Source organism: Trachemys scripta, chromosome 11 (genome assembly GCF_013100865.1).
Source record: "Trachemys scripta elegans isolate TJP31775 chromosome 11, CAS_Tse_1.0, whole genome shotgun sequence".
NCBI lineage: Eukaryota > Metazoa > Chordata > Testudines > Emydidae > Trachemys > Trachemys scripta.
In genome coordinates this window covers 45,215,915-45,240,218 of record NC_048308.1, presented here as the reverse complement: position 1 = coordinate 45,240,218, position 24,304 = coordinate 45,215,915, and the positions used below count along the sequence as shown (strand labels likewise).

The following is a 24,304-nucleotide window of genomic DNA, read 5'->3' as shown; positions in this document are numbered from 1 at the left end:
CCGGATAGGCCACCTCTCAGGAAAGTCCTGGGTACTGAAGGAAAGTATGTTGGTAATTCAAAAGACAGCATTCTACTCTTCGATTCATTATTCTGCCAACATACCAGAAATAGCTTCTTCATTAGAAAGTCTTATGATGAAAAAGGCTTTGGCCCCCTGCAGTAATTAGTTTAGTCCTTGTTCTGGCCAAGTTATAGTTCAGGAATTTTTTCCACGTGCAGTTGCAGTTGGATATTTTTAACTGCTTGTTTCAAGCTGTAGTGTGCCGAACATGGTTAGAAGTGGCATGTCCTGTGCACTCAAGGGGAGGATGTATTTTAGTCCTGGTGAAACATACAAGTTTGTGTAGCGTATTTTTGATATTTTCTAAATAGTGCATAAGGTATTAATAAGTGGTACAGTACACTACTACATTAGTTTCTTAGTAGGTCCAAATTTAAATATTAATAGTGTTCCCAATTCCAATTTACGCAAATTAAATCCACCCATTTGGTTTACCTGGCTACCTCAACCCTGATACAGCGCCATGTAAGTTCAGATAGCTCAAACCTGAGAGACAAATTGGAAGTTCATGAACACATGGATCACTCAAGCTTTTAAAAGAACTCAACTTTGAAAACTCTTAATTAAATTTTATTAGGAAAATGTAAGTTAAAAAGGTTAAAAGGCTGTTATGAACATTTAGAATGGGACTCCAAGATGAACTTTATATAAACAGAGAAGTAGTAAACAGCATCCAAATTAAAATTTAAACAGTCATTTTAAAATTGGTAGCCCAAGAAAAATCCCTTGTTTTACTAGAATACATAGTGTTCATCCTGCAGAAAACTTACTATCTTTCCAGAAAAGATTAAGAAACATTGTTACATTATTGGGAAACAGTGAACTGAGTTAACATTTATACATTATCACTTTACTGGAAAGTATAATTAACACAATTTCATAACTTACTGCAAATCAGTACTGACTTTTTTCCTGAAGTCATGCAATCACTAGAGCACAAACAGCAAGAGACCACTTGTATTTACACTGATTAGTTTAAGATTGCCATCATTTAAAGTGCAAACAACGTATGCTGAATTCTCCTCTCAGAAGGCATAACTGGTATGAAGGGAAACTGAAATACTGCCATGAGTGGTTATACAACTAACCAGGAAGCTGGCAGTCTATTTGTAGCCCTAACTGTGTTTTAGTGTAATACTTTCCATTGCTTACTACCAGCCAAACATATATTCCATAGCTTTAGATACAATACTTTCATCTTTCCTTGGGGTTTGTCTGTCAGAAACCACCTAGAAGAAACAAAAACACTTGGTCAGCCAGCATGCATTCATTCTATTTACGCACCCCAGCTCTTAGAATTACTATGACTGTAAAAATGGGCATCTAAGGGTCTCAATACAAATTCAACTTCTTGGAATGGACTTTCTAAAAAAAGTCACTCCGAAAGCTTTTTGACAGATGAATAGGCTATGTAGGCAAGTCTGAAAAGAAAAAAAAAAAAAAACCTGCCTTGACAAGTGGGAAAGGAGCAAACTATAGGTGGAGATGAAAAATGAGTTACGTCTAGAACAATGTGCTGATGTCCCCACTACTCAGTACAGAAAGTACAAACATGCATTCAGCATGTCTTTTGGCTTTGTTGTTTCTTTTGCAGTTTACCTTGAGAAAGTCAAGAAGAATACAAACTCCTTTTTTGGAAATGTGCTTAAGTATTTTTTAACTTTGTCGCTCTCTACCCTCTCAAAATACCTGATAGTCACTAGTGGAAGCTTTATATGCTGTTGCAAGAGGTCTCATTGTAGAAATCCTTGGAGTAGTTGCAGGCTGCATCGGTGTGCCTAAGGTTTTTGTCGGTGGCGTGAAGACTGAAGATGTGGAGGATACAGAGCCTCTGTCAAAACTTTCCATCACACTCTTGAAAGAGAGGGGGAAATAGGCTATTTAAATGTCAATAAACTGGAAGCAAATACTAGGTACATATCAGTTTAATTCCAGTTAATGCAGTGACCAGATTTGATTTGACAAAAAGTAATATCCCAGGAGCTCAAGTTGGACCAGGACTCTAATAAAGTTGCCCTTACGTATTCAATGAAGAGTATGTAAGATATTGACAGACAGTGTACCAGACACTGAACTACCAGTACATGTTCTACGATGAACATTAATGCACAGAGCAGCAGTAAGAAAAATGCTTATTTAAAACAACTGAATGATGCTAGTACAAGCTAGTGGGGAACTAATGATTTACTAGCCTTCAAGGTAACATCACAACCAAATTTGAAAACAGTACAGACAACATGATTTTAGTGATTTATAAATAAACTAAAAGCAAGTCTCAACAAACTTGTAGTGGGTCCAATCTTGGGTGTTAAATACCTAAATGTTACGGATTCAAACCTGGATAGTGTCAACTCAACCCTTCATCCTTCCATGAGTCTACTGCCAAACAATCCTGGGTTATCTGTAGAGTTAGTGATCCGATGGCTTTTTCCAGAACAGAGATTTATATTTTGTTTTTCCAAAGATTTTTTTTCCCCTCCTTTTATTTTTTGATTCTGCAACACAAGACAAACTTCTTGACAGCCAGCCCATTAAAGCTGGGGCAAGAATAGGTCTCAGTCCTGTTTAGAGGATTTTCTGAGCAGAATCGTTTGTTCACCTACTCCTATTCAGTTGTATTTCCCCAGTCCTACATTATTCCTGCTCATCCTTCACCCCCTTTAGTCTGGTATGTAGCTTAACCTCTTCCCTTTAGATGGTTTACAGCCACACTTGAACCCCATTACATCTGACAGCATAGTCAGCTCAAGTATACAGATGAGACAGCCAAGATAGCCAGAGTGCTGCAGGAATTGGTGTTTAAAGAAACAGGTAGGCGTACTTTCCTCTTAGTGTAGAGGAGACAATTAACAAGTGTCTCTGTACTGTTTTGGATGGGGATCTATATACTTGCTAAAGTATATATGCTAGCCAAAGACTCAAAAAGAATAGCCAAAAAAAAATTTTTTAAGTACATCAGAAGCAGGAAGCCTGCTAAGCAACCAGTGGGGCCACTGGATGATCGAGATGCTAAAGGAGCACTCAAGGACGATAAGGCCATTGTGAAGAAACTAAATGAATTCTTTGCATTGGTCTTCATGGCTGAGGATATGAGGGAGATTCCCAAACCTGAGCCATTCTTTTTAGGTGACAAATCAGAGGAACTGTCCCAGATTGAGGTGTCGTTAGAGGAGGTTTTGGAACAAACTGATAAACTAAACAGTAATAAGTCACTAGGACCAAATGATATTTACCCAAGAGTTCTGAAGGAACTCAAATGTGAAATTGCAGAACTACTAACTGTAGTAGTTAGTAACCAGTAAAGTGTTAATCCTAGTGAATCAAACTCCAACTCAGGTAAATGCATTCTACCCAGCTACATTTCCCCTGCAGTTTTAGATAAATTAATATACTCATTTCACAGCCTTACGTGTGGTGTAGCACTGCTACACACCGTTCTAGTTTCCATGTTAAGTCCTCGGATAACAAAGGACTCTACTACTGCAAACTACTGATGTATGCCACCTAATTTAGCACATGAACCCTTTCCCCCCGCCCCCACCCCCACCCCACCCATCTACATGCTTCTGGAAAAGGAAAAGCAAGGAAGAGACCAAAACAAAGATGCCTTATAATTTAATTTGTTATTCCATACAGAATGGATGGCTAACTTACTTTATCTATACAAGGCTTGACTCCGATCATGATAGATTCACCAAAAATCCTTCCGTCTTTGCTTAAGGCTTTCCGGGCTTGCAGTTTGGACTGATACCGAATATGCATCCAGTTTCCTGTATTGGACATCTGTCTCGGTTTTGGTTGGAAGTAGTGAAATTTAGTATTTGAAGAATGAACAAATTAGCATATGTTTTTAGGAGATAGTTAACTAAGACTTACCACATGCTTTAATATGTTTCCATACTGTGCAAACTGTAGTAGAATATAGGAAGCAGATGCTTGTGGAAACCTGAAAGCAACAAACAAGATACTCAAAATGCTGTTCAGTGAGAAACTATTATAGAACACACTAAATATTCTATAATGTTTTGCTGAAATATGTATCCTTGGCAGAGTTCCCAAAAGTGCAACATCAGCTGAACTGTTCATTAAGCACTGATTCTGAAACAGTATTTAAGATAACAGAATGTTCTAGAACTTATTGGCTCATCATCATCTACACTTTTGCATGAAGAGAATGATGTGCAGATTTCCTAAGGAAGCCACTTTACTATTTAGCAGATGTATTCACTTGCTGTCTCCTGGCTTTGAGGATCGAGTCCTGTGATTGCAAGTACCCCAACACAATGTCCTATTGCTGCTTCTTTCTGGCCTTGCACTGCCCACTCTCACCCACTTCCTAAGAAGCAAGTTAAATTTCAGTGTACTGTAGTGTAGAAAATTTAAGTAATTAAAACATACATTTTTCAGTGATGTATAGATTGTACATCTACATGTACCAGTACCCAAACAGAATAGCCAAGTATAAGGACTTTGCCATTAGATGTCTTAGAAAAATGCTGCAGATCACTCACCCAAATACAGTTACCCAGGTGTCATCGAGATGATCTTCTGAGGTTAAAGAATCCCCTTGAGTGTAGAAAGGATCCAGCTGAGCAGGAGACAGTGTAGTCTTTCTGGGCTGTCCAATACTTGCAGGACTATATACCCCTGTGGCTGTTACATTGAAATAGGATTGGTTTCAATGAATTGCTACTGTAACTAAGCTAGTCAGAGTAGTGTAGAAAGCTAGGCACCTAAGAGTATAAATTTGATATCAAGATTATTTTAGCAGGAAAAATTAGGCGATTTATTTTCATAAACACAGTAGAACAACATTAACTCACTTCAGACTAGTGAAATTTGAAAACATGTTGCTAAGCTCTGTGACTGAGCTACTTACCACTCCTTCGTCAGCTGCTACTAGAAATGGGGCCAAATCCTGATCCTGCATCTACTGTGGGAACAAAGAACCCAGCAGAAAGCTTTACAAGACGCCGCTGGGTTCATACAAGGAAATGAGGAGGCTTTAAGATGCTGGCACCATGTGTCGTCCTCCATAATATTCCTTAAGAGCAGCCACTTCTGCCTCTGTGTTCAATACAGCAGAAGGAGTTCTACTGCAAGGAGCAGATAAATAGCTGCAGTTCCTTGTTCTTGTTCTGGCTGCAGTACCCTAACAATAAACAAGGCAGTACTTTCCTGCTCACATTTATCGCCTGCAAGCAGAAAGAATGCTACTTACTTGCAAGGCAATTTACAAAAAAAGTGAAAGACTTCAGACAGAGTTGGCCCTCTACCATGCTAACAGAAGTATAGCAAGCAGTTTGACAGGATGTCTACCTGTTCCCGGGGTTGCTGGCATAGCTCCAACCAATGGACTCTGCGTTACAGAATAGCTGGGCTGCATTAAAATACAGAAAAGTAACAAATCATAGTTGCAGGTACATTCTTTTCATATAGTCAGTAAAGACCAGTTTTCAGCCCAATTTTTAAAAATCAGGAGAAAAGGTTAATTTTTTGCCCCAATATCAATTTAAACCAAACATTCTTCTGCTTGCAGCTAGTGAAACAATTGTGCAAACCCAATAAGTGGATCCTAACATGCAATAATTCATATAACCTAGTAAATTCCTTGTATAGCCAAATAACCCTCAATTGGTAGATAATGAAGAGCTTACTTCACTGTTTATCCTTGTGGAATAAAGTGCAATTGATTATGGGTCTTCTGACAAAAAGTATCTAACTCCTATTCTTTTACACAGTGAACTCCTCTAGTAACTATTTCACCTTAGGGAAACATTGTTAACAGCACACTGCTTATACATTTGTTCATAAGGCAGTTGCCATCTAGACAGCAACCAATTATCATACATTAGGGACATCTATGCACACCACAGATTGAGGGGCCTCTGAACTACAGAAGTAAAAGTCAGCTTTCCTATAAACAGCAATGTTTTGCCAAGAAAGAATAAGTATTTTGCATCTATACCCAAAGACCTTTCATTATTTTGAAGAGTTAACATAACTCACCACAACAACTTAATAAATATTCACAAAGAACATATCAAATGAGAGGCCTCACTTGTGTCTATCAATTCTTTAAGTTAGTTATGTCCCCTTCCCTTCACTCAGTTGTAAGCTTCGGCAACATCCGCGGTATGACGAGACCACTCAGTTGGATTACCTATCCTTGAATGACTTTTACCCTATGCTATCTATTCTCTTCTTTCCCCCTTCCAAACTGAATCAGAGTATTCAGAAGTTTAGGTGTCTCAAAAGGAAATGTGCTGTTACAAAAGGAAATGTCAGTGTTTTAAGTAAGGGCTTCAACAATGCCCTTTCAACATTAAAGGTAGCAGTTTTTTCTTAAAGTGCCCCATTGCTTCGACAGAATACTGCCATCTCATTTACGCTAACTTTTTGTTGCATTATTGATACCCAAAAAAACTTAAAATATTTTGTCTTCCTGTATTTTAAGTCTTAATTAAGTTGTGGCAAACATGTAAAGATATGTAACTTCTGGTCTGATGTAAGAGACTTGACTGTTTTGTTTCAAGAGAAATTCCTTGATTTCTTATTTCACCCTCCAAAGTCATATGGAGGAAGAGGGAAAAAAACTAAAGGAGATACATGCTAATATTGCAGTGCTTGTTTGTCAGACTAAGCAGCTGGTAACCAGACTAAAGTGAAATTTGAGTTAAGTTAAGATTCAGGAGCTGAAGCCCTCACTAACCAGAGCATGAGAGGCATTCAACACTGAAATAAAAACTGTATGAATCAAATGCCTGCACCCAACCTGGGAAGTAAAGGCATTCACTACCTAAGTTAACTCAAGTTTCAGTTTAGCTTTGCAACTAACCTTTAAGATTACCACTTACTGGTTTTCTTGAGGTTAGAGGTGTAGATCCAAGTCCTGGACTAGATAATTCATCATATATACTTCTAACAGGGGGAGCACCACTTTTATCCTTATGTGTAGGAACTACTGGTTGTGGAGGAGATCCACCTGCAATGGAAAGGAGCAAGTAGAAAGCCTATCATTTCCATTTACTCCACCAGATTAATTTTGAAACTCTAGCCTTTTGACATTCAAACACTTAGCAATCATAAGACTGTCTAGTTAGTTTTTTAATTGTCCCCCTCCCCATCCCCCTGGACACCTAATTTCTATAAACTAAGAACAGACTGTTCAACCACTTTGTTGGACAGTTTTCAGTACAGTTGTATCAGAATCGGATATATCAAAGGGACAGATTATAGGTACGTCTACACTTACCGGAGGGTCCGGCGGCAGGCAATCGATGTTCTGGGATCGATCCCGGAAGTGCTCGCCGTCGACGCCGGTACTCCAGCTCGGCGAGAGGAGTACGCGGCATCGACGGGGGAGCCTCCCTGCCGCGTCTGGACCCGCGGTAAGTTCGGACTAAGGTACTTCGAATTCAGATACATTATTAACATAGCTGAATTTGCGTACCTTAGTCCGAAGTGGGGGGTTAGTGGGGACCAGGCCTTTGATACTATCACTCACTGAGTAGCACTTTAACTCCTTCAGTTGTCCCATTGAAGTAAATGGGACATTTTACAGAGGAAGGTACTACTCAACATGAGGAAGGATATCAAAACCCAGTCCCTAATAATTACCCAATGGTCTTCCAGTGGCAATGCATTTGCTGCTTATAACATTTAAAGTTATACAGAACACAGCATGAAAAAATACTGTATGGCACAACACTACAGCAATAGGGGAATATATCCAGTAACTTCAAAGATTATATGATCTATGAGTTTTGATTACTATCCACTCACTGGAAGTGAAGTTACTTTAAATTTTGAGTTCTGTTTTGCATTTCTGTGGACACTGTCAGAGTGTGGTCTATGTACTTTGTCAGAAAATAGTATTAATGTACAAGTGTGACTGGAGCCTCTGGATGCCACCACAACACAAGGATATTTAGTAAGAGTAGCTCAAGAAATTAAACTGATTTAAAGAACCTTGATGCATCCAAGAGAACATTTACGTGGGCATGCTCAAGAGAATAGTTGTGCGTGTGGAACTCGGTAAGTCAATAATGTCTACATTAAACTTCTGTTGCTATCCAATTCAAATGTATTTCTCAATCCTGCACTACAAGACTCCCTATGAATGAATTATGTGTGAGCTGCAGAAAGCTGTGGCTATATCCACACAGCAATTGAGGGGTTTGATGCATATACACTTGATAGCTCTACTAAAGCTATTGCCTTAAAACAGGCATGTTCCCTCAACAGCTAGCCAGCCACGCACGCCCCCAGGGCATCAGGCAGGATTTTACTTGGGCAGCTAGTTCAAGACTCTGCTTGTACTGTTGCAGCCACACTCCTATTTTTTTAGGTGCTTGTTCAAGCGGAGCTAGCACATGTACACCTACCTGAGCTGGGAATCGCACTTCCCAGCTTCTGGTTAGACATACTCAAAGTCTTCCAATCGTTTAACTACTTTAATAGCTCAAAATGTCCAGAAGTTGCTATAAAGCACTAAATGGAGCATCCACAAATTAATGCCTCCAGGTTACTCATCTCTTAAATTAACCCAAATTTAAGATGACATGTTCAATCTTTGGGTCTTGTAGTTAGACTATCTGATGGCTTGCCTCCAACCATCCCTCAAGACTTAGGCGGAAGCCCTACTTTCACTGTCTTGGGGGGTGTCAAATTTGTGGCAATTTATTCTCTATTGCAGTAACTCCTAATTTTGGAGGATTAAGTTAAATCTACATTGTTATTCTAAATTTGTGTTGGTAATTTTCTGAAGAGTTTGTATTTTAAGAAAATCAGGAGCGCCAAGTCCTTAATGGACAATGCAACATAAACTGCTGAAATTTCTATTTATGAACACTTAAAAAAAGCTAATCAATTAGTTCAATAGCTGAAAGTAACAGCACATTTCAGTCCAAAGTGATATTTACACCAGTTATACTAAAATATTGACACAATAGCTCAAAGGAGACAGAACACATCAGTACTGCATTCTGCACCTTTAACCCCCTCCTCCATAATGGAACCTTTACCCAGTGGCATTAGCATGCTACTCACACTATACCCATGCAGTTAGTTGATTCAGTGAAACAAATACTTCCTACTTCATCTGGGATATTGAATACATTGATTTAGAGATGTAGAAGCTGGTAAGTGTGTCTAAGGAAAGGAGAAAAGCTGACATAGTATTGCATTCCTCTGGGTAAGAGCTGAGAGAGGGGTAAAGCCTCTTCCACCCACCCAGTTGTCAGGATGGAGAACAGATTCACACAATTTTCCCAGTAGCCAGGAGGGAAAACAGTAGATATACATTACTTACTACATGCCTATGTAATCAATAATTTTCCCATATATGCCCAATTTAACTTGACAGCCTTCACCTAATGTAGCTAGTAGGCACCTCACAAAAACAGTCAGAGATATTCTGAAAAGGATTTTTAGTTCTTCCCCAATGACAATTTTATCTATATACAATTTCTCAGGCAAATTTACCAGTAATGTCTTCCTTAAAAATCAAGTTCCCAAAAGCTTCATTTTATTTGTGCTAGCACAACAGATCACTGCTTTGATCGAACAACTTCCCAACTAGCAGAGCAGTTACTTTTACCAGCAATCTACCTGTGGAAAACCAAACTCCCTTTAGTATAGACTGAATATGGGATGTAAATATTGTTTAAAACATTAAACAATATAATTTTAATTGTTTAACCGGTTAACCAGTTAACCGAGGCCGCTCCAGCTGGCCCAGCTCTGGCCAGCTGGATGTAGGCAGTAGAACTACCTTTTTGACTGCATGATGGTGCCATCTGTAAAAAGCCTGCTTAAGGTCTTGATCACTCATGCCTGGTATACAATTAAAATTTAGGTTAACATAGCTATGGTGCTTGGTGTTGTAATAAGTTCACCTCCAATGCTGACCATCATAATTACCTAACCTCTGGTGATGGAGATGCTTCCATCAACCTAGCTACTGTCACTTGGAGAGATCGCGTTCCTAAAACTACAGAAAATCCCTGTCACTGTAGGCAGTGTCTACACTACCACGGTATGCCAGCATAGCCATAGCTATACCACTCTAGTCCCCACAGTGTAGGCATACTTAAAGAGTATGGGAAAAAGTGAACTAATGGACAGTTGAGCATCTTGATTTACTTCTAGAACAAACACTATATGTATATCTTTACTTGTGTACCACACCATCAATCCACATGGCTGTTTACAATGTACATTAAACAAGATAAACACATGGTTCCTTCCCTGAAGATTTTACACGCTAAACTGACTAAACATGTTTACAGGAATTAAAAAGGGAATGTGGGAGGAAGCATCCACTCATTAAACCTCCTTCCTCAGTGGAAAGATGCTCCGCCATGTAAGCCTCTCCCTTAAACAAAAGTATCATTTCTATTAACACTTTCCACAACACTTCCCCCACCTTCAACAAAGCAAAAAACCCTCATTAAATACTTGTGTAAATAAACCCCCCCCTCTTTCCTTTTCTGAAAGTCAAGCTAATTCCATTGCTTCATCCTCTAATAAAATTTTTGCTACTCTAGCTGGCTGAGCATTGAAAACTCCTACTCCTAGAAAGTCTTCAGATGTTCAACAAATCAGTTATTGCGGTTTTTTGGATAGTGTACCCTCTGACGAGGCAAGTTAATTTGATCATACTTTGCTAGAGCTATTTATGCCAACACTATACTATTTCAAATAGACAAAAATCCCAATGTGATATAATTTTTATTTCTCAAGTTGCTTCCACTTTACCAATTACATTAATTAGTGCTTTAAAATATTTGACCATTTATGACCAGTTAACGGACCAATTATTTTTGACAAGTCAAATGTCGGACCTTAGATTGAACCTATGCCAGCAGAAACTCACATTATACTTCTTGAGGAAATTTTGTTAGACTGAAACAGTCATAGTTAAATCACCATGAAACTTGTTCAAGACTTATTTGCAATAATTAGCCATTCAAACTAATTTGAGTATGTCTGGGGCCATCTTTAGCAACTACAGTTTGGAAAATGATGGAGACTTAAATTTGTAACAAAAACCACTGGATTGGTAAATCAAAGCTAGCCTTTTTTTAAATAAAAAAATACACAGCTACTTCTACAAAAGGCTTCATAGTAAAATGTATTCACCTGTAAGTAAAGGAGACCTCATTTCCATCACACCAACAGAAGGGCCACTTAAAGAGCGAGGTTGTGGAGTCATTGGAGCTGGTAAATCACCCATTAAAAATCCAGGTAGGAACTGAGCACCAGCTCCTGGCTTTGGAGAGGTGGGGGAACCAAGAGTCATTGGTTCAGCTCCTGTATTAGTAAACCAAAATTTAAGAATCTAGAAATGTTAGTGATTCAGCATACCGCAGTTCCTACAGATAAAGAATTTGTCTGATGGAAAATTACAAGAAAGTAAAAATTAGTGCTGTGAAATTGGTATGAAAGAACTTTCCTCATTACAGATTTACTTTCATAATCAGAAACAATACCTGCTAAACCTGCATTTTCAGTGACCATAGCAATTGTTATTTCTTATTAATTTAAAGAAATAATAACCAACTTTACATATCACTTTTCCTCCTGCTCCTTGTTTCATTTTGCAGCACAGAGCGCTCACACTGTAGGGCTGGAACCAGGAACTTCCAGGTCCTAATTCCAGCTCCATCACTGCGCCTCAGTGCGTCGCCCGGCTCAGTCACGTCACTGCCCGAGTCCCCCAGCTGCACAAGTGACAGTCGCTGAGGGCCGGATGTTTCAAAGTAACGAGGCATCTAACTCCCATGGACCGTTAACGATCCTGGCCCTGCGCTGCTGTAGCTTTTGCTGCATCTGATGAAGTGGGCTGTAGCCCACAAAAGCTTATGCTCAAATAAATGTGTTAGTCTCTAAGGTGCCACAAGTGCTCCTGTTCTTTTTGTAGCTTTTGTGTGCAGCTTCAGACACGAGGTGCTGAGCGTGGTGACTGGCACCGTCGGGAAAAAAGGGAAGCGCTCCTCAGCCATGATAGGACCTGCCCCAGGCCAGCCACGCAGCAGCGCTCCCACCGGGGAGCCACAGGCGCTGCTAGGCCTGTAGGCAGCTGCACGGCTCGGATCACTGTCAATCACGGCAGCGCTAAAAGCCGGGCCATTGGAGAGCCAGCGCGGTCATGCGATACAGTCACGGACCAGGTGGACAGCGCGGCCGGGGCCGTGCAGCGCCGCACACGGCGGGGAGCCAGGCCGCTGACACGCCGGTTCCCCCCCCCCCCCCCCGCGCCTTCCTCCCCAGCCGCGACTTGCCCCGCACCACCCGCCTCGCAAACAGCCGGAGCCGCCCCCCAAGCTCCGCGAGACCCTGCTTACCGGCCGGCGGCAGCTCCATGGCGAAGGCGGCCATCACGCTGAGGGCCCGGAACCGCGGGAAACAACAGCAGCAGCCGCCGCGGCGAACACTTTCAAACAGAGCGGAAATTCGGCCCGCCGCGGGGCGCGCTGGGATGCGTCACTTCCTGCCTTGCCCAGCCGCCATCTTGGGGGGCGTGACTTCAGGGCAGGAAGAGGCGTGGTTACGGTGACGGTAGCGCGCTCAGACGTTCACCTCGCCCCTGACCACGCCCCTATCCCCACCTCAGGCTTCTGCCCTGCATTGACTCGGGAGCCTCGGACGCGTTACACCGGCGAGATGCCCCCCTGCTCCGAGATGGTCAGATCCAGCTCGCGCCCATCACCCCGTGAGACTGTAACACACCCAGCAACCACCACATGGCCACCGTGAGACTGTAACACACCCAGCAACCTACGCTCACCTCCTGTGACACTGTAACACACCCAGTAACCTCCCCATCGCCCGCGTGAGACTGAAACACACTCAGCAACCTACCCTCACCTCCTATGACACCGTAACACAGTCAGCAACCCCCCAGCATCCTCGTGAGATTGTAACGCACCCAGCACCACTCCCATCATCGCCCATCACTCCTATGAGACTAACACATCCAGCTACCCCCATCACCCTCTGTGACACTGTAACAAACCCAACAACCCCCCATCACCCCTGTGAGACTGTAACAAACCCAACAACCCCCCCATCAGCCCTGTGAGACTGTAACATGCCTGACTACCCCCACCCATCACCCCCATGATTGTAACACACCCAGCAAACCCCAGTAACCTCTGTGACACCGTATCACGGCCAGCAACTGCTGCCCCCTCCCCTGAGATGGTAACCTCCAGCAACCCCAGAAGACTAACACCCACACAGCAACCCACATAACCCCACACTCCATGAGATTGTAACACAAAAACGCACACACAGAGAGCAATCTCCTGCATCCTCTGTGAGACTGTAACAGAGGCACAGAAACCTGCATGACCTCATACCCCTGTGAGACTAACACACACAACAATCCCCACCCCCTTGTGAGGCTGTAACACACATACAGCAACCTCTCTCACTTATACCCTGTGAGATTGTAACATACACACAATACCCCCATCCCATGAGACTGTAACACACACACACACACAACATACACCACATTCAATGATGTTATCAATCTTATCTATATGTGTTAGTAGATACTGTAAGTGACTGTTGAAGGGGGAGTTGTGAAGTTGCCTTCTATTTGGGATTATGTCTGGCTTACCTTGTGTGGGAGTGGAAGGGTAACCCTACCTACACACCCTCCCCCAGGAGACTAACATCCACAACAGCCTCTACCATACCCAAGACTAACATGCACAGCAAACTGCCACCTCTCCCCTGGAAACTCACATACACTGTGAGTAGGGTGGCCAACCCTCCAGGATTGTCCTGGAGTCTCCAGGAATTAACAGATATAGACCCAGATCTTGCAAGTGAGTCCACTCTTGAACCCATGTGAAGCATCACTGCCTTCAGTGAAACTCCCCATGGGCCCAGGGTTCCATTCATGTAGATTTGCTTGCAGGATCAGGACCATGGTCTTTTTAGGACAAAATAAATCCTACTGAGCCTTGAGAACATTGCTGACATTACTGATAAGATGCTTGAGATACACGTGCTGGTTTAGCTTTTGATAAAAGCTCCTTAGATTAGTTTGCCAAAAATATACATAGATGAGACACTAATACAATGGCCACCATTTAAAAATACCAATACCTACTGCTTAATATAATTAAATGTATTGTAAAAAGAACAGGAGTACTTGTGGCACCTTAGAGACTAACAAATTTATTAGAGCATAAGCTTTTGTGGTCCACGAAAGCTTATGCTCTAATAAATTTGTTAGTTTCTAAGGTGCCACAAGTACTCCTGTTCTTTTTGCGGATACAGACTAACACGGCTGCTACTCTGAAACCTAAATTTACTGTAGCAGCATTTCCTAAACCCATTGTAGGAAATACTGCAAGTCAAGTTACCGGTGCCCAAAGGCAGGCATGTTATATATTTATAACAAATCTCTCAGCTGTCCTTTATTTTACATACACATTTATACTTGACACACCCAAATCCTGTTATTTCATTTCTACTGCAAATTAAGAGATCAGAAATGTTGAATCATGAAACCAACAATACTGCCTATGGTAAAGAAATTAATCTTTAAAGCTTTTCACACCTATTTATTCTTGAATTTCTCACTTTGAGTTGTTTGTCAATTATGAGAACTGTCAGGATAATGACGAGATGAAGAACTTTAAAGAAAAAATTACTAATTGTTCCACCGTCCTGCCTCTTTTAGATATCTCAGCTTCAACCTTCTGTTTTTGGCACTGCTTCTTTATGTCATCTCCATCTTCAGTTTTAAACCAGTTTATATTACTGGTTTGAAGGGGTGTAAATGAGGGCAGTATTTTGTCCTTGTAAGTTTTCCCCTCTTGCTTTGGAGACTAGAATCACTGAAAGCTCCAGCAGGAAGCACTTCCTTTATTCTTAAGGAGGCTTGTGGCTGACCCCTGAACAGGATGTGAGGGAAGAGAAGGCTCCTTACTGTCTGGCCAACCCACGGAATTCAATAAAAACCCGTTTGCCTTGCAAGATCAACTTAAGAACAAAACAGAGGCATTTTATTATAAGAACAGTTTATTATCTAGATTTTATAACCCGCTAGAATGGATAAAGATTGGACTTGGTATTAAAGTAGATGGGGTAACTTTATTATCTGAGCCTGCATTTTATTTTATTTTTCTATTGCTACTTCCACAGACAGTTCAATGAAAACCTACCATTCTGTTCTATCTGATATTTCAAACAAACCAGAACTTGTTTGATCATTTTTTCACCACTCTGGGAAAAATGTGTCCTTGGACCAAATCATCTCTGAAGTCAATGGAAGAATATCAGGGGAAAAGCTGGTCTCTTAGCAACTTGATGCCTGGAACAACTAGTGTAACAGTCTATTTAGACTAAAAAGCTGAAGAATTAACTGTGGGGGAAATGAATTTACCCTCCCCTCATACATAGCTATTGAAATTCAGAAATAACAGTTTAAGGTATGCTATGCCAGCACATTTGTTACAGAATAACCACACTGATAGTTGCATGCATTTCTCTCATTTTATCATTTGTGATCATTTATGCTTCCAGTTGCCTTTTTACTGCACTCTTGGTACTTGTGAAGCTGCTCCATGAAGCCAGGATTCGGACAGATAGCAGGTCTTGCATTTTTCACCCAAGAAAATGCCCTAGCAAAATTGAGTCCTTCTGAATTAATTAAAAAACCAATGACGATTGCGGCAGCACGAGAAACTCCTGCATTACAGTGAACCAGCACCACTCCATCCTTCAAGAGAAAAATGAAACACATTAGTCATTTGAGATACTGTATTACTGTCTATTATATAGGCAGTGACATTTCATATAGCATGTCCTACTGTTTATTTAGGTTTACTAAAAGCACCTTGTCTAGCTCTAAGCAATTGTATAAATATCAATACCTACAAACAAGGATAAAGTGCCCTAAACTAAAAACTTTACTGACCAAAGCTGCTTCACCATGGCCAAGTAATAACATAAGTAGCCTCTTTTGAAGTTAAGAACCTCCCATTCGATACTAAGATCCTGCAATCAATTACCCCCAAATCCCTCACGCCATTTCTCTTCACTCCCTAAAATAGATTTCTTGCAGCTTGCCCTGGAAGTTAAGAAATCCAGGCTCTGTCAGACCAATGGTGTTGGAGAGAGAAAGTCCCAGAGTCAATGATTTGTAGTGTGGAGAGGAACTTATTTGTGTTTTGTAACCAGGCTAAAATCCTGCAGGTCCAATCCCACATTCTTTGCACACTCAAGACTCATTCATCATTATTATTTATTTGTATTATTGTCGTGCCTCAGAGCCTCAGTCTTGGACCAGGACACGGTTGTGCTAAGCACTGTACAAACTGTGCGGACTCGGGGTATGCAGGATAAGGCTCACGAATAGCTATGTCAAAACAGACCTTAGAAAAACGTGTGTAATGAACAGAAATCAATTTGCTATCTACTCTATTTTGTACTTTGATTAGACATAAATGACTAGAGATAGACCTGAGGTGCAAAATCCTGACCCTGATCCATATCTGAATTTCCCCCAAGTTCACAGGGGTTCATTCTGGGAGTTACATTCAGTCTCATCTCTAATTAAATAATAATAACAAATAGTAATAATACTTCTTTTAAAACAGCCTGAACCTTGTCTGAACAACATTTTTGAACGTCCTGAACAACTTTTTAAAGATGTTGCTGTTCTGATAAAAATAATGGAGATTACTTAACAATTAAAAAGGAAGCCACCATCTAGAAAATCACAGGAAATGCAGCTTATCTTTGGAACTGATGGGAAATCTAAAGACTATCAAAGTTGTTGTAAATCAAGAAAAATTAGTATTTACCTTAAACAAACTTTGTGATGTCTGCATCTTAGTCTGTGACCTGGCAAGAGGTCCAGTCAGATGAAATATCTCACTTCCATTGAGAAAAATTACTAGCACCATTTGCTGAATAAAGATACTGAAACTGTGACAGACCTCTTAAAGTATACATATATTCTTAGTTAATCTAAATTCTAAATACCCGAAGACCAGGTTTGACAGCCCCTAACGTGTAATAAGTCAATGGAAGTTTCACTGGAAATAAGGAAATAAGACCTTTTAAATGACAAGGTTCACGTCCAGAACTATTATTATTATAGTATCACCTAAGGGTCCCAATCAAGATTAGGACCTTATTCTGCTAGATGCTGTACACACAGAGTAAAATCAGTCCTTGTTCCAAAGAACATACAATCTAAATAGGCAAAACAGATCAAGTGTGGGAGAAAGGAATATTATCCCCACTGTACGGTGGTGAATTAAGACCAGAGAGATTAAGTGACTTGCCCAAGCAATCCCAGTAAATCTATGGAACAGCTCTCTGCAGACTAACAGCAAGTGTTCCATAGATCACAGTTTGTTCTAATCTAGTGGTCTCCAACCTTTTTACACCCAACATCATTTTTTGAATCTAAGGGCAATTCAGGATCTACCCCACTCCTTCCCTGAGGCCCTGCCCCTTCCCCAAAGCCCCGCACCACTCACTCCATCACTCCCCCCTCCCCCCCCCCGTTGCTTGCTCTCCCCCACTCTCACTCACTTTCACCGGGCTGGAGCAGAGGGTTTGGAAGGGCGGGCTCTGGACTGGGGCTGAGGGGTTCACAGTGTGAGAGGGGGCTCTGGGCTGAGCCTGGGGCAGGGGTGCAGGGTGTGGGCTCTGGGAGGGAGTTTGGGTGCAGGAGAGGGCTCCAGGCTGGGACAGAGTGTTGGGGTGTAGGAGGGGGTACAGGGTGCTGGCTCTGGGGGGGGGGTCAGGGCTGGAGCAGGGGGGTGGAGTGCAGGAGGGGGTATGGAGTGCTTGCTCTGGGACGGGTCAGGGCTGGGGCTTGGGGTGCAGGAGGGGGTTTGGGGTGCAGGCTCCAGAAGGGGGCTCAGGGCTGGGGCTTGCCGTGCAGGAAGGGGTATGGGGTGCTGGCTCCAGGAGGGGGCTCAGGGATGGGGGTTAGAGTACGACCTACCGCTGGGCAGCACTTATCTCCGGTGGCTCCCAGTCGGCAGTGGGCACAGCGAGGCTAAGGCAGGCTCCATGCCTACCCTGGCCCCACACTGCTCCCGGAAGGGGCCAACGCGCCCCTATTGCCCCTGGGGTGGGGAGGGTGGGAGGCACATGGCTCCATGCACTGCCCCTGCAGCTCTCCTGGCCAATGGGAGCTGTGGGGGCAGTGCCTGAAGGCAGGAGCAGCGAACGGCGGGAGACCCCTGCCCCCCCCCACCCGCAGGGCTGCGGGACTGCAGTGGCTGCTTCCGGAAGTAGTGTGGGACCGGGGTAGCCTTAGCGGCAGCCACACTACACTGCCACCGGAGATCACGATCGACTGAGAGATCCTCTAGGATTGACCAGTCAATTGTGATCAACCAGTTGGTGACCACTGTTCTAATCTAATCTCCTGGCAGTCTAGCACACATAAACATCTTGCAGTATAGAAATATTAGTATTGCCATGGAAGGCTTTATAAGAATACCTCTGATTATAGAGAAGTAACTGGAAAATTAACTTCTGAAGTGGAGCAGTGACACTAAGCTGGCAAGTATCATTTAGGAATGAAGTGGAAATCGTAACTGGAAACCTGCAGGAGGTCATTGAGTGACACCCTGTTTCAGGTAACTTGTAAATGATATGTTAGAAAGAAAGAACACTATGTGACACAAAAGCGGATGGGGCAATGTTACCTTCCTTTATCCTAAGCTATGTAAATAATGAACATGATAGATCTGGTGGAATAATCCAGAACCAGGTTTGACTGTCAAGGCATTTTCTCTTCTTGCACTGTTAAAGTCAATGGCCTGTATGAAATATAGTAATTCAACATATAACAATTAGAGAGGACTTTGATTATCTGTAGCGCCTGCCAAGGTTTTTAATAATTCTGGCATGAGATGTGACATCTTCCCCCCCCCCCAACCTGACAGTGCCTCAATTCTTGTAGAAAAAGGAATCAACCTAAAACACAGCAAAATTCTGTTCCCAGACTTGCTTTGTAGATCTCAGTTTTGATATCCTGGTCTTACACTTCTGTAGAAATGAGATCAGTGCATGTACACAGAACAGAATATCAGAAATGAAAGCTGCCATGCTGCCATGATAGTTTTGTCCTATTTCCTACTTTTGTTCTTCTACAGGAATTTTGACATGCAGTTAGGCACTGATTCAGCAAAGCAGTTAAACACAAGCTTATGTCTATCCCGGTTCAGTAAATATTTGCTGAACGGGGATGGTTTGCTGAATCAGGACCTTTGGTTACAGTTACTAACGTGTGCTCTAACTATTTTTATGTTAATTCATAGTTTACTGTGTTTCACCTTTAAGGAAGGGTTCAAGGGACAGTAGCAGGCTGAGGTATCCCTGACAGCTGGAGGAAGCCAGCAAAACCCCACTGATTTCCAGTGGCACTGCCAAACTCCCTGCTTCTTCTCTGGTATGTCAAAACACTGCTCCCTAATAGATGAATTCTGGAAGCTTATAGGGCTTTCCATTTTCCCTGCATGTTTTACTCCTGGAAGAGAGATCTGGACCTATGTTAAGACTTGCTTATCAAAAAGTCACTCATTGCTATAGATCGAATTAAGAAATACTGCATTAAAAAAAAATCTAGTAGATAATATTTGATCACTCTAAGAAAAGCATGATTGATGTGTTTTTGGTTGTTTTTTTTTAACCAAAGGAAACTGTTTTAAGTTATTGCCACATACCCAGAATAACTAATAGTATAAAATATTGATTTACCAGCATCTTGGCTTGCTCGATAAACTCAAAACATTCCGGGAAATACGATGTGATGTCAGTCTCAGGGAGATCCAGTATAGAAATATTCTTGTATATAAAGTCATTGGGGAAGGCATTTTCAACTCCATATGCCACATTTAGGACATGAGTAACCTAAGCCAAAAAAAGTAGTTTATGACGACAACAAGCAAAATGGACAAGAACAAAAATAGCATTATCCATTAAGCAGACCTCAATTGGAACATCAAATAGTAGTAGTCAATTTTATTCAGACATTCTGTCTCGGTTTCTAACTTGACTATATTTTTTAATCCACTTAAGATTTTATCAAGTGTTAAAATGTATAAAGTGGCATTTCAGTTTTCTTCAGTCCATCTTAACAAAAGAAGAATTAAGCATAAGGGTAATGATGATGTTTCAAGCAGTTAACTTCTGAAAATGAATCTTTGAGAAGCTGTTGTTGCTACAGGTTAAGTCTGCATCTTAGGTTATCTAGTTCCTTTCATAAAGAAGACACCCAAAATCCTTTGCAAACTACTTATAGGAATCCCCTCACTTATCACTGAAACATAGCCACCTCTGGGGTGGAATGAACCTACTATTTAATAGTGCACAGCCACAGTATGCAACAGATAATGAAAGAATATGAAGAATTCCATATCCAATAAACAAACTACTAAGGGAATTTTTAGGCTGGTAGAATCTGATTCATCAAATTGAATTTGGCAAGACTGACACCTTATAGAAAGGTTTCAAAGTAGCAGCCGTGTTAGTCTGTATCCGCAAAAAGAACAGGAGTACTTGTGGCACCGTAGAGACTAACAAATTTATTTCAGCATAAGCTTTCGTGGGCTACAGCTCACTTCTTCAGATGCATAGAGTGGAACACACAGACAGAAGATATTTATACATACAGAGAACATGAAAAGGTGGAAGTACGCATACCAATTGTAAGAGGCCAATCAATTGAGATGAGCTATCAGCAGCAGCGGAAGAAAAAACTTTGAAGTGATAATCGAGATGACCCATAGAAGGTGTGAGGAGAACTTAACATGGGGGGAAAAAAATTCAGTTAGTGTAATGACCCAACCATTCCCAGTCTCTGTTTAGACCTAAGTTAATTGTGTCTAATTTGCATATTAATTCAAGTTCAGCAGTCTCTCTTTGGAGTCTGTTTTTGAAGTTTTTTTGTTGCAAAACTGACACCTTCAAGTCTGTCACTGAGTGATTAGAGAGGTTGAAGTGTTCTCCCACTGGTTTTTGAATGTTTTGATTCCTGATGTGAGATTTGTGTCCATTTATTCTTTTGCGTAGAGACTGTTCTGAAGCCACCACCTTCAGCCCCCAACTGAAACCTCTTCAGCGCATCATCAAAGATCTACAACCTATCCTGAAAGATGATCCCTCACTCTCACAGATCTTGGGAGACAGACCAGTCCTCGCTTACAGACAGCCTCCCAATCTTAAGCAAATACTCACCAGCAACCACACACCATACAACAAAAACACTAACCCAGGAACCTATCCTTACAACAAAGCCCGATGCCAGCTCTGTCCACATATCTATTCAAGTGACACCATCATAGGACCTAACCACATCAGCCACACCATCAGGGGTTCATTCACCTGCACATCTACCAACGTGATATATGCCATCATGTGCCAGCAATGCCCCTCTGCCATGTACATTGGCCAAACTGGACAGTCTCGATTATCACTTCCAAGTTTTTTCTTCTGCTGCTACTGATAGCTCATTTCAATTGATTGACCTCTTACAATTGGTATGCGTACTTCCACCTTTTCATGTTCTCTGTAGGTATAAATATCTTCTGTCTCTGTGTTTCACTCTATGCATCTGAAGAAGTGAGCTGTAGCCCACGAAAACTTATGCTGAAATAAATTTGTTAGTCTCTAAGATGCCACAAGTACTCCTTCTTGTAGAAAGGAGCCATGGGATCTTGAATGACTATGAGTAGGCGAAAACATCCCAGCTGAATGTGGAGAGGGGCCCAAATTAAATTAAGACTGTGAGGATCTTCTGCTCTCTGGGTGCACTGACTGGTGCTCTACCAGACCTTTGCCTTCTAGCACTCTGGGGAAAGATCTGGCCAATGGGGCTTCACCCTCATGCTGAATCATATGATGGAAGAGCTACTGCTTCCCCTCACCCTAACTACACCAGCTAGCATAAGGGTTTTAAACAGAAGAGGGGGATAGCAGAGCACATGAGAAGAACAGAAGAGAAAATTAGAGAGATAAGATTATAAATGTATTGGGTGCTCCAAACATATTAGCCAGTCAATCAGCAAAATGTCCCTAACATTATGCTGGGACATTGGAGAACTGGTTAACAGTGCACTTATTGAGTCATCAGCATTGCTTACTGTAGCATGGGGCCTCATGGTGCAGCAGGTACAGACTAGGCAGGACAGGGAAAAGATGGCCTTATGCCAGTTTTGCACTGTCTGAATTCTGGCCTGGCTGGAGACTACTCTAAGTTATGTCAAGGTGGCACAAGGCTATCCACACAGTCCCTATAATGCCAGGGTATTGGCCTGCAGCAGGGGAATCCCCCTGGAGTACATTCCACTCTCATTAGATCACCAGTGATCTAGAAAGGGACCAAAGACCCAGGACCATGTCATCCCCCCTTGAATATCTCCCATACAAACAATGAGCAAGCTCATTGACCCTGCTTAGTATCTGAGGACTGATGAAAACACAGTTTGAGATGCATATAATCTGTTCTATAATAAAGCAAACTTTAAACCACAGCTAATCTTGAAATTTCATATTTCTTGTGAAACCCATGAACACCCATCACATTGTGTGCATGGATCAGATGCAAGCTTTTGAGTAGCAACTTTATTAAATTAAATATAAAATATAGCTCATTTTTAAAGGGAAAAGTCAGAAAACTAACATCCTCTAACGATTAAAAAAGCGTTCTAAATATAAGACAGTCTATAGTCTTTGTTAGGCAGTTTGTTACCCCATATTTTTTCATTGTCTCCAGATCCTGAGCAGCATCTTGTGATCCTGTAAAGAGAAGGGACTCAGTATCACATTATTTGCATAGAGCTGTCAAAATATAAATAGACAAAGCAAATACCCTACTTAATTTTAAAAGAAGTTAATTATTTGTTTTTCCTTGGGGATGATGTTATTTTAATAATGCAATCTAAATATGTTTACATTGTGAATAGTAACTTCTCATCTGAGTTTAATAAATCCAACTTTCCATCTGCTTAACTGGATAAAACGACGTGAGCAGGAATGCAAGAGGGCAAGCATGAAGAAAGTCATATTATGACTGCAAAGATAGCAATCTCTTGGAAGGAACTTGATCCTGAATGGTGCGGTGCTGAGCACTTTATGGAAGATATATATCGGCATCACCTGCAGTTGACTTTCGTGGGAGTTAAGTGGTGCTCAGGAGGGCCTTGCAGGAGCAGACATTTAACAGGGGATGAAAATTTAAATTCAAATACTGTACGCACTCACCTAGCAGCAACCAGGGCTTAATAACGCCAACCTGCAGGTCCAAGCTAAGGTCCTGTACGTAACCACAACTGAACCCATCACTTGGCTCTGCTTCTTCCACCACCTGCATTCGGGCATCTTTCCATGTCTCTATAATTCTCTTCCCCGTTAAAGTTGTTACCCTTGTGCATTGCTTCTTAAGATTTTTCCTGGAGAAGCTTCTGATTTCCTGAGTAAGTGAGTGCATTACATGAGCAGGCAACTTCCAACTAGCAAGTAACACAGGCAAACCTAGCAGCCTGTAATTCTTCTAAGTGAAGCCAATCTCCTTCTCTTTAGCCTATGACACAATCTGCATCGAACAAGCAGGCTGCTTGGAGTGGGCAGGCAGCAGCAGGCAGAAGAGAAGGCTACCACCTTAAGCCACATTTTTCTAAAACGGCTGTGCAAGACAGCTTTTGATTGGCCATAGAAAAGCGTTCCCCGATTGGTTTACAATCTCTTCTTCCTGTTAGCTAGCTTTCAATCGGTAGCATTCAAGACACCAATGAAAAATAGCCCTGTGCAATCATTATGTTTTGATCTGATCACGCTTGTTATTTGTCTGTATTCTAGTTGTGTTTGTTTAGTTGATTGTGTCGACTGCTACAGAAGTGTTATTTGTAAAATAATTGGGGAAGCTGTAAAATTGGATTGTGATTTATAATGTTTTAATTTAAAATATTTTCAGATGAAGTCAGGGCTTGTCAACATTGCAAGTCAACACGTCTGGAGACAGAACTCCTGTTACAGAAAGGTGGGCAACAGAGCTAGTTGGGAAGTGATTTCTTTCTCCGTGAAAAATGTTGACAAGCGTAGGGGAAGAAATCATTGTGTTGAAATTTTTCTACAAAATTGTTCAGGTTTTCACTGCAAAACTTTTTTTCCCCCTGGGTTTTGGGAACAGAAATCTATTTTTAACAAATCAGTTTTCAGCAACATAAAGCCAAAAACTTTGGGG

At 41.6% G+C, this 24,304-nt stretch overlaps 2 protein-coding genes across 4 annotated transcripts; both read right to left on the bottom strand.

Annotated features, from left to right (window-relative positions):
• Positions 1 to 617: 617 nt before the first annotated feature.
• NUP35 (nucleoporin 35) lies at positions 618 to 12,571 on the bottom strand. Of its 3 annotated transcripts, XM_034786145.1 has the most exons (9): positions 12,414 to 12,571; positions 11,209 to 11,379; positions 6,921 to 7,048; positions 5,383 to 5,443; positions 4,575 to 4,716; positions 3,940 to 4,009; positions 3,718 to 3,846; positions 1,753 to 1,917; positions 618 to 1,292 (listed from the first exon to the last, which is right to left on the bottom strand). In XM_034786145.1, the coding sequence occupies exons 1-9, from the start codon at positions 12,445 to 12,447 to the stop codon at positions 1,215 to 1,217; spliced, it is 978 nt and encodes a 325-aa protein (XP_034642036.1). In that variant the 5' UTR covers positions 12,448 to 12,571; the 3' UTR covers positions 618 to 1,214. The 3 variants fall into 3 exon arrangements, with proteins under 3 accessions (XP_034642036.1, XP_034642038.1, XP_034642039.1); XM_034786147.1 differs by lacking the exon at positions 3,718 to 3,846; XM_034786148.1 differs by lacking the exons at positions 5,383 to 5,443; positions 6,921 to 7,048.
• Positions 12,572 to 15,093: 2,522 nt separating this feature from the next.
• DUSP19 (dual specificity phosphatase 19) lies at positions 15,094 to 23,760 on the bottom strand. Its single transcript, XM_034786449.1, has 4 exons — positions 23,326 to 23,760; positions 22,814 to 22,860; positions 19,822 to 19,974; positions 15,094 to 15,811 (listed from the first exon to the last, which is right to left on the bottom strand). Exons 1-4 carry the CDS (start codon positions 23,549 to 23,551, stop codon positions 15,590 to 15,592), a joined length of 648 nt encoding a protein of 215 aa, XP_034642340.1. The 5' UTR covers positions 23,552 to 23,760; the 3' UTR covers positions 15,094 to 15,589.
• Between the last annotated feature and the right edge of the window lie 544 nt (positions 23,761 to 24,304).